General features: G+C 40.5%; 1 protein-coding gene across 1 annotated transcript; it reads left to right on the top strand.

Annotated features, from left to right (window-relative positions):
- The first annotated feature begins 273 nt into the window (after positions 1 to 273).
- Positions 274 to 8,198, top strand: LOC115693185 (uncharacterized). The gene is made up of 13 exons (XM_030620166.2): positions 274 to 454; positions 662 to 820; positions 1,779 to 2,030; positions 2,132 to 2,251; positions 2,644 to 2,724; positions 2,831 to 2,926; positions 3,256 to 3,351; positions 4,069 to 4,122; positions 4,207 to 4,410; positions 5,310 to 5,435; positions 6,148 to 6,213; positions 6,647 to 6,946; positions 7,355 to 8,198. The coding sequence occupies exons 1-13, from the start codon at positions 392 to 394 to the stop codon at positions 7,829 to 7,831; spliced, it is 2,094 nt and encodes a 697-aa protein (XP_030476026.1). The 5' UTR covers positions 274 to 391; the 3' UTR covers positions 7,832 to 8,198.
- Positions 8,199 to 11,477: the final 3,279 nt, after the last annotated feature.

Here is an 11,477-nt window from a genome sequence, read left to right as displayed (position 1 = left end):
GTACAAAATCATGCAATTTTATCAATCATCATTCAAAAAATTATGAAAATTCTCAATAGTCTATAAATTTTAAGACAAATATTTTTCATAAGTAATTTCAACAAGTCACCCCGAACGCAATTCTCTCTTCTAAAAACAGAAGGCACCACAAAAACTCGAGGCCCAAGCCCAAGACCAGGCCCAAGATCAAGCCCAAGACCAAGCCCATTGATCTCACCAGAGCAAAACCGCTGCGACATGCCGTTTTTGGACTGAGACAGACTCCTAGTCCAAGCCAGCGACCTCGTCCCTCTCTCTCTCTCTCTGCGCGCTCTGCTCTTGCGAGCTAGAAGCAGCTGCGAGTTCCTGCGTGTGGTCGATCTCGGAGCGGCGAAATCGAGGGCGATTCGCGATGAGGAAGCGAGATTTGGCCATCCTCATGCTCTCCGCCTTCGCCATCTTCTTCTCTCTCCAGGTTGGTTCGATCCCTCGCGAGCGCTCTTCTCCTCTTCCTCCTTCCCCGCGCGGTACGCCCGCCGCTGGCGTTCGCGGCGATCGAGCGAGGGGATGGGACGACCGCTTGATGACGAGCGGATTCTGATTGTTTCGGTTTTTTTTTTTTTGCTCTTTTTTGGGTCTTTGGTCGTTTCCTGATCCTGGTTGAGCGTCGGGGCTTGTGCAGCACGAGGGCGATTTCTCGTTCAGGGAGGCGTGGTTCCATTTGCTGGACGAGTACCCGGTCAAGTACGAAGCCGAGCGTCTCCCTCCCCCCATCGTGGCCGATCTCAACGGGGACGGCAAGAAGGAGGTTCTCGTCGCCACCCACGACGCCAAAATTCAGGTCTTTTTTTCCGACTCTCTGGCTGTTGTGCTGTTCGTTATTTGACGTGCCTCGTGTCAAATTGCGCCGTGTCTATGGTGGTCTGTAGTCTATTCGCCGTGTCGGATCAATTGTTGTGGTAGTTTTGGTTTTAGAACGATGAAGATTTTGGCCTAGCAGGATAGACGAAGAAGTGCTTTCTGTGTTCGATCGCGACCTTTTGCATTTCTGTTTTGTTACCCCCCCCCCCGCCCGGTTATTTCTTTGTGTTGCCGGACTCCAGCTTTCTTGGTGGAAGATGAGTGACTTTCTTGATAGGATTGATCATACTTGCATTGCGATTGACGTGAGAGCTCTTTATGAGCATCTGACAGTAGATTTTCGGGGTGCATCTGCATCAAAATAAGCTGTTTTCTTGGGGTGAAAAAGGCTTCTTTAAACTTTAGTAGTTGATGACCATGTGTGCAAAGTGGATTGGTTTGCATGGTGGTGGCAACAATGGCTGGCTAGTCAGGTGGTGTGGAGGCAGTTTGGAGACTGCCATCGACTGGAACGAGCTGGTTGCTGTGGTCGCTGCCGCAGCTGCCTGATGGTGATGGTGCGGCAGCAGCAACAACAAATTTGGTCAATGGGTAATGTTGGCCACACATGGTGATGGATCTGGTGGTGTTCGTGGTTATGGTTTGCCAATAGTGATGATGATGGAGCTGGAATAATAAGTTGCTTGTGCAGAACGATTTCTATTTGCTTTGGGAGAACTAGCAGCTCCTCTAGAAAAATGATAGCTGTTTTTGGAATTTTAGATTTTTTCATGCTTTGACCAAGTAAAGTTTTGATGCACTAGTTTTTCTTAAGTACACTAAATGCCAATTTGATTGAAAATGTCTTTACAGCAAATTCCCCAAAATGAAGGATGTCGGAGACAATACCATTGGTCCTTTAACTGTTTTTTTTTTTAATATTATGGCGGATGTTCTAGGTACTGGAGCCCCACACTAGGCGGGTCGATGAGGGATTTAGTGAAGCGCGTGTCCTTGCGGAGGTTACTTTGTTGCCTGATAAGATCCGGATTGCTTCAGGGCGACGGCCTGTAGCCATGGCAACGGGTGTGATTGATCGAAATTACAAGCAGGGGCAACCACAGAAGCAAGTCTTGGTTGTAGTTACCTCAGGATGGTCTGTCATGTGCTTTGATCACAATCTAAAGAAACTATGGGAAGAAAATTTGCAGGTACGTACCATTTTGATTTGGATACCCCGAGTTGATTCATTTTTCGATATCATGAAAGTACTCTGGCAAAGGTCTGATTCGTTTGTGGGGCTTATTGGCAGGAAGATTTTCCTTATAACGTCCACCATCGAGAGATAGCAATCTCAATCAGCAATTATACTCTCAAGCATGGGGATTCGGGTTTAGTAATTGTTGGTGGGAGGATGGAAGCACAGTCTCATGTATGCTCTTCTTCTTCTTCTTTCCCAATTAGCCAATGGTGAGGGGCAGGAGGGTATAAGCTCATAAATCAGATTATTTCTTAGCACGGAACTCTGGCAGGAATTCTTCTGCCTTTTTCTCTTTCTGGGATAAATATGGAATTCTTCTGGCTGTTGCTCATCCTTGCTCATTACTTTGATTCATGTTCATCAAATCCTTTCTTTATCACTTTTATGAAGATCTTCGATGTACTAATTTTTCCCAGTTTGTATTTGCAAGGGCTAAGGCGCCTGTCTTTCAATGACAATTGCCATGGCCCTAGCCCTTAAACCCTCTTTCTTATGGTCACTGTGATATCTAAGTAGTTTCATCGGACTGACATAATCTTTTTCCCTTTCCTGGTTGTAAATAGTATCTCATGGATCCTTTGGAAGAGTTTGGGACATCAGAGAAGAATGCTGAGATGCATCGAAGAAGTGCTACTGAAAAAGAGGTGATAACTTTTTTACCCTCTTTTACTTTGATGGTCATGAGCCTTGCCATCAAAGTTGAGGTCAGTCTTCAGGCAAGGACTTTAATCTTCTGTTCAACTTGCCCAGGCTTCTGAAAATGCTGGAACTGTTGATCTGCGCCACTTTGCATTTTATGCTTTTGCTGGAAAATCTGGTCAACTTAGATGGAGCAGAAAGAATGAGGTAATTTCTCCTTTATATTTTGATATGCTATTTCACGACCTTTCTCTTTTTTTTTTTTTTTTTTTTTTGGTAAGGTACCTTTCTCTTTTTTTTGGTGCTCTTCTTAATGACAATTTGGAGAAGACTTGCACTATTGTTTAGTATCTTCTTTTGTTGTCTTCTCCGATTTTGGGGTATCTTTTCTTGATATATAGGACTTAATCTGAAGAACCATTAACATTGTGGAGAAAGATCTAACTCAGCTTTTGTAAGCTGGTGGCACTTTACTGTATGTAACATTTTCTTCCAGTTCTTCTCACAGAATTTTTCTTTTTGGTTATGTTGCCCAGAATATTGAAGCACATTCTGCAGATCCATCACAGTTAATACCACAGCATAACTACAAGCTTGATGTTCATGCAATGAACAGTCGTCACCCTGGAGAGGTATCTTTTTAAGCTTTAGCTTTATTGTCAGTTTGCATCTCTTGAAGCAGCTCTTTCTTCGTGCCATCTAATACATTAGTAATGTATGCTGATGCAATAAATTTGCCACAGCTTTAGTGCCCTTTCAACACGTGACTTTCTGCCATTCGTTTTAGCAATTTTATTGTATTCTGGATGCAGATTGGTGGTTTGATTGGGTCTCTATGTTGTCATTGTGTGTGTTAAGTGTATATACTGTTCGAAATATATCTTACTAACTACAAGTTTCAGTTTTAACGTTCACTGTGGAAGCCTCATATAACTGCTATTGCATGAAAGCATATGTCTGTGACATTTGACAGTGGCAGGTGAGACTTGGTTTAGGATGCGGTATAGCTTGCCGTTTGCAAGTTACTGTAATCTGTGGAAAGAAAAGTCTTGGTTGTAATTGACAAAGTTCTAACACACATTGAGGACTGATGATCTGATTATTAGAGGATTATATTAAGGTCATTTGCCTAATTGTTATGACCTTTTATTTACTTATTCTCTCACAGCAACGAGTTCCAATCTGTGGTAAAAGATTATCAGATCTAATTGACTCCTAATGGAAAATCGGCGGTCCTTCATATGCATGTATAATTTGGCAGGGAGTTTTTTTATATGTTGTTTGGACACTGAGTACGACCTGCTTTGCTAGTTCGCGGATAAGCTCTAATAGATGGCACTATGTTACAGTTTGAGTGCAGGGAATTCAGAGAATCGGTTTTGGGAATTATGCCGCATCATTGGGTAAGTTTATGGAGTTCTTCAGCTTTTTCTTCTTGTTATTGTGTCTCATTTGTGGTGCTACTGAAACCAAGCATCTCTTTATAGGGTAGGAGAGAAGACACTTTATTAAAGCTGTCGCACTTCAGACGGCACAAAAGGAAAACACTGAAGAAAACTCCGGGGAAAACTACTAATTACCCCTATCACAAGCCTGAGGAAAACCATCCTCCAGGGAAAGACTCAACCAAGAAGATTTCAAACTTAATTGCAAAGGCTGCAAATATTGCTGGTTCCGCAAAATCTAAGAAGGTAATCCATACAAAAGAACTAGGTGCAATTAAACTTGTTCTAACATACTTTATACAGTTCATACTTCTCATAGTTTATGAATGCACATTCTTGAGTGCTTGTACTGTCATTGCACAGCATGATTCCTTCTGGAGAGAGTTTAGATGGTTTGTTTATTACTTTGTTGTTAAGTGACCAGTAAAGTAATTTAGTTTAATGCTCCGGATCCCAGAATTAAACAGGGTAGTAAATCAGATATTGTGGATAAAATAGTGAATAGGAAGGGAAAGGTGGTTGCTTCAAACATCCATCCAGTTACTAGTCTATTAATATACTCGGTAAAATAAGGACTAGAGATTCGTTAAATGGCTATTGAATATGCTATTTGCAGGAAATCAATTCTAGTCATCCATAGAACTCTTATTTCTCATTGGTCTGCTATACTTTTTGATTTTATCTTGGATACTGAGCCCACCACCTGTACGTCTTTATGTGCTGCCAGCTATAGCACAGTTTCCTTATCGCTCATCTTTAGCTAGGTTCGAAAAGATAATTAAATTTATTTGGTTACTACTACATGTGCTTTCCATTTCTGGCATAGAAACGTGATGCATATTTATGAAATGGGAACTTGACCTCCTTGTGCTGACATGATGGCAGATGCTTGAGCTAGTCAGGCATTGAATTGTACACTAGATCTCTGGATGAACATGTCTACTCAGAGTAGAGGTCGCTAGGTATTTTGCCTAGATATTGGAATGATTATGTTTTAGGACATAAAATTGAGTTTGATTTCATTCTCGTGTATAATTTTTATGAATTGGAGGACTTTTCTGTTTTATACTCTAGTGGAAGTATTTCATACTGGTGATGTAGTCCCTGGATCTCCTGAGGTAACCTATAATCTTGATTTAGTGCAGCCAGTGAATTATATTCCTACTATAACAAATTACACACAGCTCTGGTGGGTTCCTAATGTTGTTGTGGCTCATCAAGAAGAAGGAATAGAAGCTGTCCACTTGGCTTCCGGACGGACCATTTGTAAGGTACTAATGGAAGTTACATGCTTAACTCACTCCATCTCAAAATTTACTGCAAAATACTGATGGAGTTGTTTATGGGAAGTCCCCTGATCTAAGTGATAGCCTACATATATAGCCAGCCTTTATCCTCATCTTGGGCGGACAGAATTTTTTCAAGGACAAGAAAAATCACTTCTTATGTGCAAATCTCATGCCTTAGAGTCTACACCATGCCCTTTAATCTATAAAAAAGAATTCCTGTTGTTGCGTCGCACCTTCTCTTTTCCATAATTTTATTATTGATGTTGAGTGCAGTTATTTCTTAACTTGAGTTTGAATTTGTGTTCAAAGAGTAGTACATACAAAAAGAAATACAAATTTCGGTGGATCTTTGGTCTGGATTCTTATGACTCTTTGATTATCTCACCAATATGCAATTGCCAGCAAATGCATCCCAGGGCTGATATGAATTATGAATGATGGATCAAACCATATTTTCTACAAGATCAATCTCCATATATTGGATAGCGTAATTCATACGGACGTTCAGTGATTACTCTGCTTTCTTCTAATAACATCTTCAGACTGTCATCCAGACAATACTTAGAGGAATTTGTGTATGATGCCAACACGAAATGCATTTTGTCTGGCATTCTTTTGGATAAAGATGTTCATGATATTTTGTTTTGCCATCAACACTTTGTTTGATTGTTGATGCGGGAGTTGTTTTCTTTAGCTTAATTTGCAAGAAGGTGGCCTCCATGCTGATATCAATGGGGATGGAGTTCTTGATCATGTCCAGGTAAAAAATTTTGCTTTTGAACATATTTGATTATCCATCATTATCTCAGTGTTTATAGTGTATTTGTAGTTACTTTGATCCTAGATATATGTCTATGTTTCTGTTTGTTGCATGTAACAGCTTGGATATATTTTTGTGTCACTACATGGGTATTGTTCTATGAGTGTAACAGAGTTTCTGGGGATGTTTAAAATGCTTCCACTTGAATTAAGTTGGTCTTGCATTTAACATCTTTATAGGCATTGCATGAAAGATCTTTAAGTGCATATATAGAACCATATTCTGCATGTCCATAGGACAAAGGGATTCATAATTTAAGCAAATCAAACATCTAAGAGATGACATTCCTCATGGCAATTCATGATTATATCTGCAGAATTAGCTCAATAGGTAGGGATTCATTTGTAATGAGAGTAGATTTCCATTTCTTTAGGCTGTTGGAGGACATGGTGCCGATCGGACTGTTGTTACTGGATCAATGGAAGTTCTTAGACCCTGTTGGGCTGTGGCGACATCCGGAGTACCTGTGAGAGAACAACTTTTCAATGTCTCTGTATGCCGTCATTCCCCATTTAACTTGTTCCCATATGGAGACTACTCAAGAAATTTCGGTCAATCATCAGAGGTAGCTTCTTTGGAGGTTGCAACGCCCATCCTTATCCAAAAAAAGGATGGTCATAAACATCATAAGAGAAGCCAAGGCGATGTTGTCTTCTTGACGAATCGAGGGGAGGTAGGCTCTTATTTAACTTTTGCTTTCTCTTTTAGCGACTGAAAACTTGGCTAAAAAAATTATTCATGCATTGTTATCTTATATTGAGGAAATATCCAGAAATGGGATTTGGTGGCTGTTTTGCGTAAGTTGTATTCCATTCCATGACTATACAGATTGTAGCTTCTGAAAAGGTCAGGAGATACTGATGGGTAAAGCCGTTGAAGTGTACTATTTTTCGTGCTACTTTAGATTTATAGCATCATGAATCCTTTTTTCCATCTCCCTGGAGTTTCCCGATCTTATCACGAATCATTTTATAAAGACTACACACATGGAGGAAGAATTCAATTTTCAGCCTGCGCATTAATAGTCTTGTTTTCTAGAAATTGAGAATACACAACTGAGCTGTTCCATATAACTTTTCAGGTCACATCTTACCGTCCTGGCATGCATGGCCATGATGCCGTATGGCAGTGGCAAATCTTGACTGGTGCGACGTGGTCGAATCTTCCATCTCCATCGGGGATGATGGAAGGTGGCATGGTGGTCCCCACCTTGAAGGCATTTTCTTTGCGCGTGCATGATAATCAAGAAATTATTCTTGCCGCAGGGGATCAAGAAGCGGTGTTGATATCCCCTGGTGGGAGTATATTAGCAACGGTGGAGCTTCCTTCACCACCTACTCATGCCCTCGTCTGTGACGACTTCTCAAATGACGGATTGACTGACCTCATTCTTGTAACTTCCAATGGAATCTACGGCTTTGTCCAGACAAGACAACCCGGTGCCCTCTTCTTCAGCATGCTGGTTGGTTGTCTTATTGTTGTGATGGGTGTCATTTTCGTCACCCAACACCTGAATTCTATGAAGGGGAAGCCTCGTGCCTCGTCTGGCCCTTGGTGAAAGTAGCTCGTTAGTCCTCAGACAATCTATACCGTCAGTTTTGCCGCTCCTTTTGGCCACAAGCTGCGTGATTGGAGATTGCAGGTGGGCAGAACCACCCGTTCGAAATCTTTTTGCTCGAGGCAGTTATGGGTTGAGGGGAGGATATCGTTTGGGACCATCTTTGCATACGCTTTAACCACTGTTTTTTTTTTTAAATCCACAGCATCATGCTCTGTGTAAATACTCAGACTAGTTTTACTTATAGAAAACTGCCTCGGCACTTCCATTTGACCTTCAAGGAGCTACAGAACGAGGTTTTTGTGATGAGTATGCAAAAGATGTCTGGTACCGGCTTACTAGCTCGATTGCTCAGGATTAGAAGACATGTCGATCTTCAGTGTGTGACCTGCTTACCTGGTTGTGGCTGAATGTTTCGATGCGGAGCTCCCTGTTTGAGGGCAACTCATTGCAGCCTTTCGAGACTAAATCTGTGATTTATCTCCAAATCTTCACCGAGAATTATTTGAGATCTGCATGCCTTAACGGCTCTCGTGTACTTTGTCATGGACCAAGTTTACTTTTTTAGTATGAATTCAGCATATCACTGGTTGATACAAATCGAACATGGCCCCTCTTGTGAATTTTTCAGTTTCTCGACGGTTCCTTCCACGGGTTGATTTAGGCTTTGATCTTCCTTGTCCCTGCTTTTATGTCCGTCTCGACTCCAGTGTCAAGTGTTCACTTCAACGACATTTTTTAGAGTTCAAATGTTTTATCAAGTTCTTCAGCTCCGCGGCCGTCTTTGGCTGAAGGCCACGTAATTTGAATGATTGATAGTTCAGTTTTATGTCTGTATTTCAGCCGTCTTTTATTACGAGGTCACGAGTTTTTTATGTCGCAGGTCAATTACCTGTGTCCTGTTACTAATCAATAGAAAAGAAAATAAGAACCAAGGCCATCACGCAATCTATACGTCTCACGGCATATCAACATAGGGCTCTACTATTGTACAAAAAAAAACAAAAACAGCGTTCCAACGTCTTCTCCAATGACATGGCATCTCGCATTAGAATACCTTGGCCTGCAGTGAACAATGCAGATATTTAATACGTCATTGACATCACTTCGATATTAAATGATCGATGTCAATCCTAATCCTCGATTCGTTACAAGAACACGAGATGAGCTTTATTTAGGAGAAATCCGCTTCAACGTGAAACAACAGGGATTAACTAAAACTCGACACGAATTGACATGTTTTCACTCATTTCTTAAAAAAAATACATCTCATGTTACACATTGCAACAACTAATAATATGGAAAATCAATACAAATAATATTACACGACAAGTGGAAACTTTTAAGGTACATCCGGCTTGCCATACAAATTTTTTTTTCTTTTTACGACTCTTTTATAGTTGTGATGACATTCTAAAATAATTTCACTGACTCTATGGTAGAAGTGACATATGGCTTGCGCTAGATTGATGAATGCAGACTGTGGGTTTTGGGTGATTTTCCAGGATGTTCGCAGTAAATCCATCAATGACTGATCCTGAAAAGATGCTTCCCTTCGCAATTTATATGCTTTGGCCTTCATATAGCCAGGCAGGAACGCTCAGCGTTCAGACTGAACTTTGAAGCTTTTGGACCGCACTTTGCTCCCAAAGGACAGGCAAAACCAGACTACTAATTAAAGAAGAACAGAAAAATTTTCTCATTCATTCTATTCTGCAATAATACAACAAGAAAAACAAAGGAAAAAGAAAAAGGTAAAATTTGTAATGCTTCATCAAATCTCCATGGCGAACAAAATACTGATATTATGAACTCACAAGGACTTCCACTTCACCAGCTCATGAAATAAACCTCAGTAATATGTGATGCAAAAATTCAAAGAATATCGATTTCTCAAAGCGATTCGTCGCTAACCAAGCTAACATCTAAATGTGCCGAAGATTTGCTTCTACACCGCGTATTTCAACTCATTAGTACACATTAGTAGATCATCGCATTATATACCACGACACCACAATGCCAAACACTATGTGTGCACGGAGTTTTCTAATTGTTCACTTAGACTGAATCGTAGGGCGTTTTGGCTATGAAGCATCCAGTTATAACACACAATCACCGTACCATAAGCTGCTGTTTTGCTCCACAATCATTAGATTCATCAACAAATGCAAATTTCTGTCACTGTTATTTTCCCCTCCCTCATTCCAGTTGGTTTGCAATTTTGTGCTTTTTTTTCCTTCTATCCTCCAATCCTGATTGGTGGAAGTGTACATATTTATAACGCACCAATCAGAAACATGATTAGAAAACATTTCTCCAATCGAACACGGTATTTTGCCTTTGAATGGTGAGTTCATTTGGACTAATTTCACAAAGCCATATAACTTGCTGGTTCTTCTTCCTTCTTCATGATCTTCTTCTACTCTTTGGTCCAAATGCATTAGAACACTTCACACACACACAAAAAAAAAGAGAAGGTACTTGTACTCCCTCTGGACCCATCACAGTGACTGAGTTCTCACCCCCACTATGAATAAAAAAGGGGTATGTGTGTGTAGGCATGCAGAAATAGGTCCAAACCCTAGAGAGCTCCTGCAAAATTAAGATGAATCCACACTGAGCTATTGAAGACGAAGCTAATGAGAGAACAGGCTTTTGCCCTTTCAAGATCTGTTAAGGGCGTCCTCAGCCATTGTTAATCTTAGAACAAAGCTTCCTAATGAACAAAAGGATGTTTCTCATTTAGATCAGCAAAAGTAATAATGTGCCTCTATGCATAATTGCATTTGAGTGAAACTTTTGGGACCACAAGTTAAATAACCCATGAATTTATGGATCTTGGGAGGTACATCATTCACTTTTGGGCTCACTCTAGTGTGCCTCAGCTGAAGATGCCACCACAACCACCCCCTAAAGGAGTGCCCTACTAATAAATAAGTAAGAAAAGAAAGAACCCTAGGTGATGATCTTTTTGGATGTCTTTTGGTTGTTCACGTTATACTAGTCACAAGCAAATTAGAAAATTTTCCTTTTCTGGGTTGGTTTTTTGTTTCTCTCCTGTTTCCCATTCCTCTCCAAGATGCCAGATAGCACAAGATAGAAAGAAAGTACTGGAAAAGCTGATGATTGAGCATGGTCTCTCTCTCTCTCTCTCTCTCTCTCTCTCTCTCTCTCTCTCTCTCTCTCTCTCTCTCTCACATTCATTCATGTTTGTTGTGTTCTCTTTGCGCAGAATGTCATGGACAAGCAACAATTCAGAGCAAGGAATGTTCACATCTGAGATTGGAAATGGGTTTCAAGCCCTCAACTTTTTAGCTTCAATATATCAGAAAAGGTGAGAATGCAACTGAGTTTTTGGTGAAGTTCTGCGTTTCCCAAGAATTGCAGGACTTTATTCTTTGCCTTATAGTCTAAGTCTGCATAGTTAAAGTGAAAGAATCCAATCGTTGAGGTAGCGAGGTCCAAAATAACATATCACGAGGACGATACTATACATTTTTGGTTCTACAGAAGATTGACCAGCTAGACCAAAAATTTCCAATTATGAGAAGAAACTGTCCTATATGTTTTGAGTTTACTTGTTTCCAAGAAATATAAGCATATGTTCTCTTTCTTTTTTCTGGAAAACACTGTGCCTCTGGTACAA

This window comes from Syzygium oleosum, unplaced genomic scaffold (genome assembly GCF_021117445.2).
Source record: "Syzygium oleosum isolate NSW1041296 unplaced genomic scaffold, Sole_v2.1 Sole_v2.20, whole genome shotgun sequence".
Taxonomy (NCBI): domain Eukaryota; kingdom Viridiplantae; phylum Streptophyta; class Magnoliopsida; order Myrtales; family Myrtaceae; genus Syzygium; species Syzygium oleosum.
Note: the sequence above shows the minus strand (reverse complement) of the source record. Positions and strands in the feature narration are given on the sequence as shown.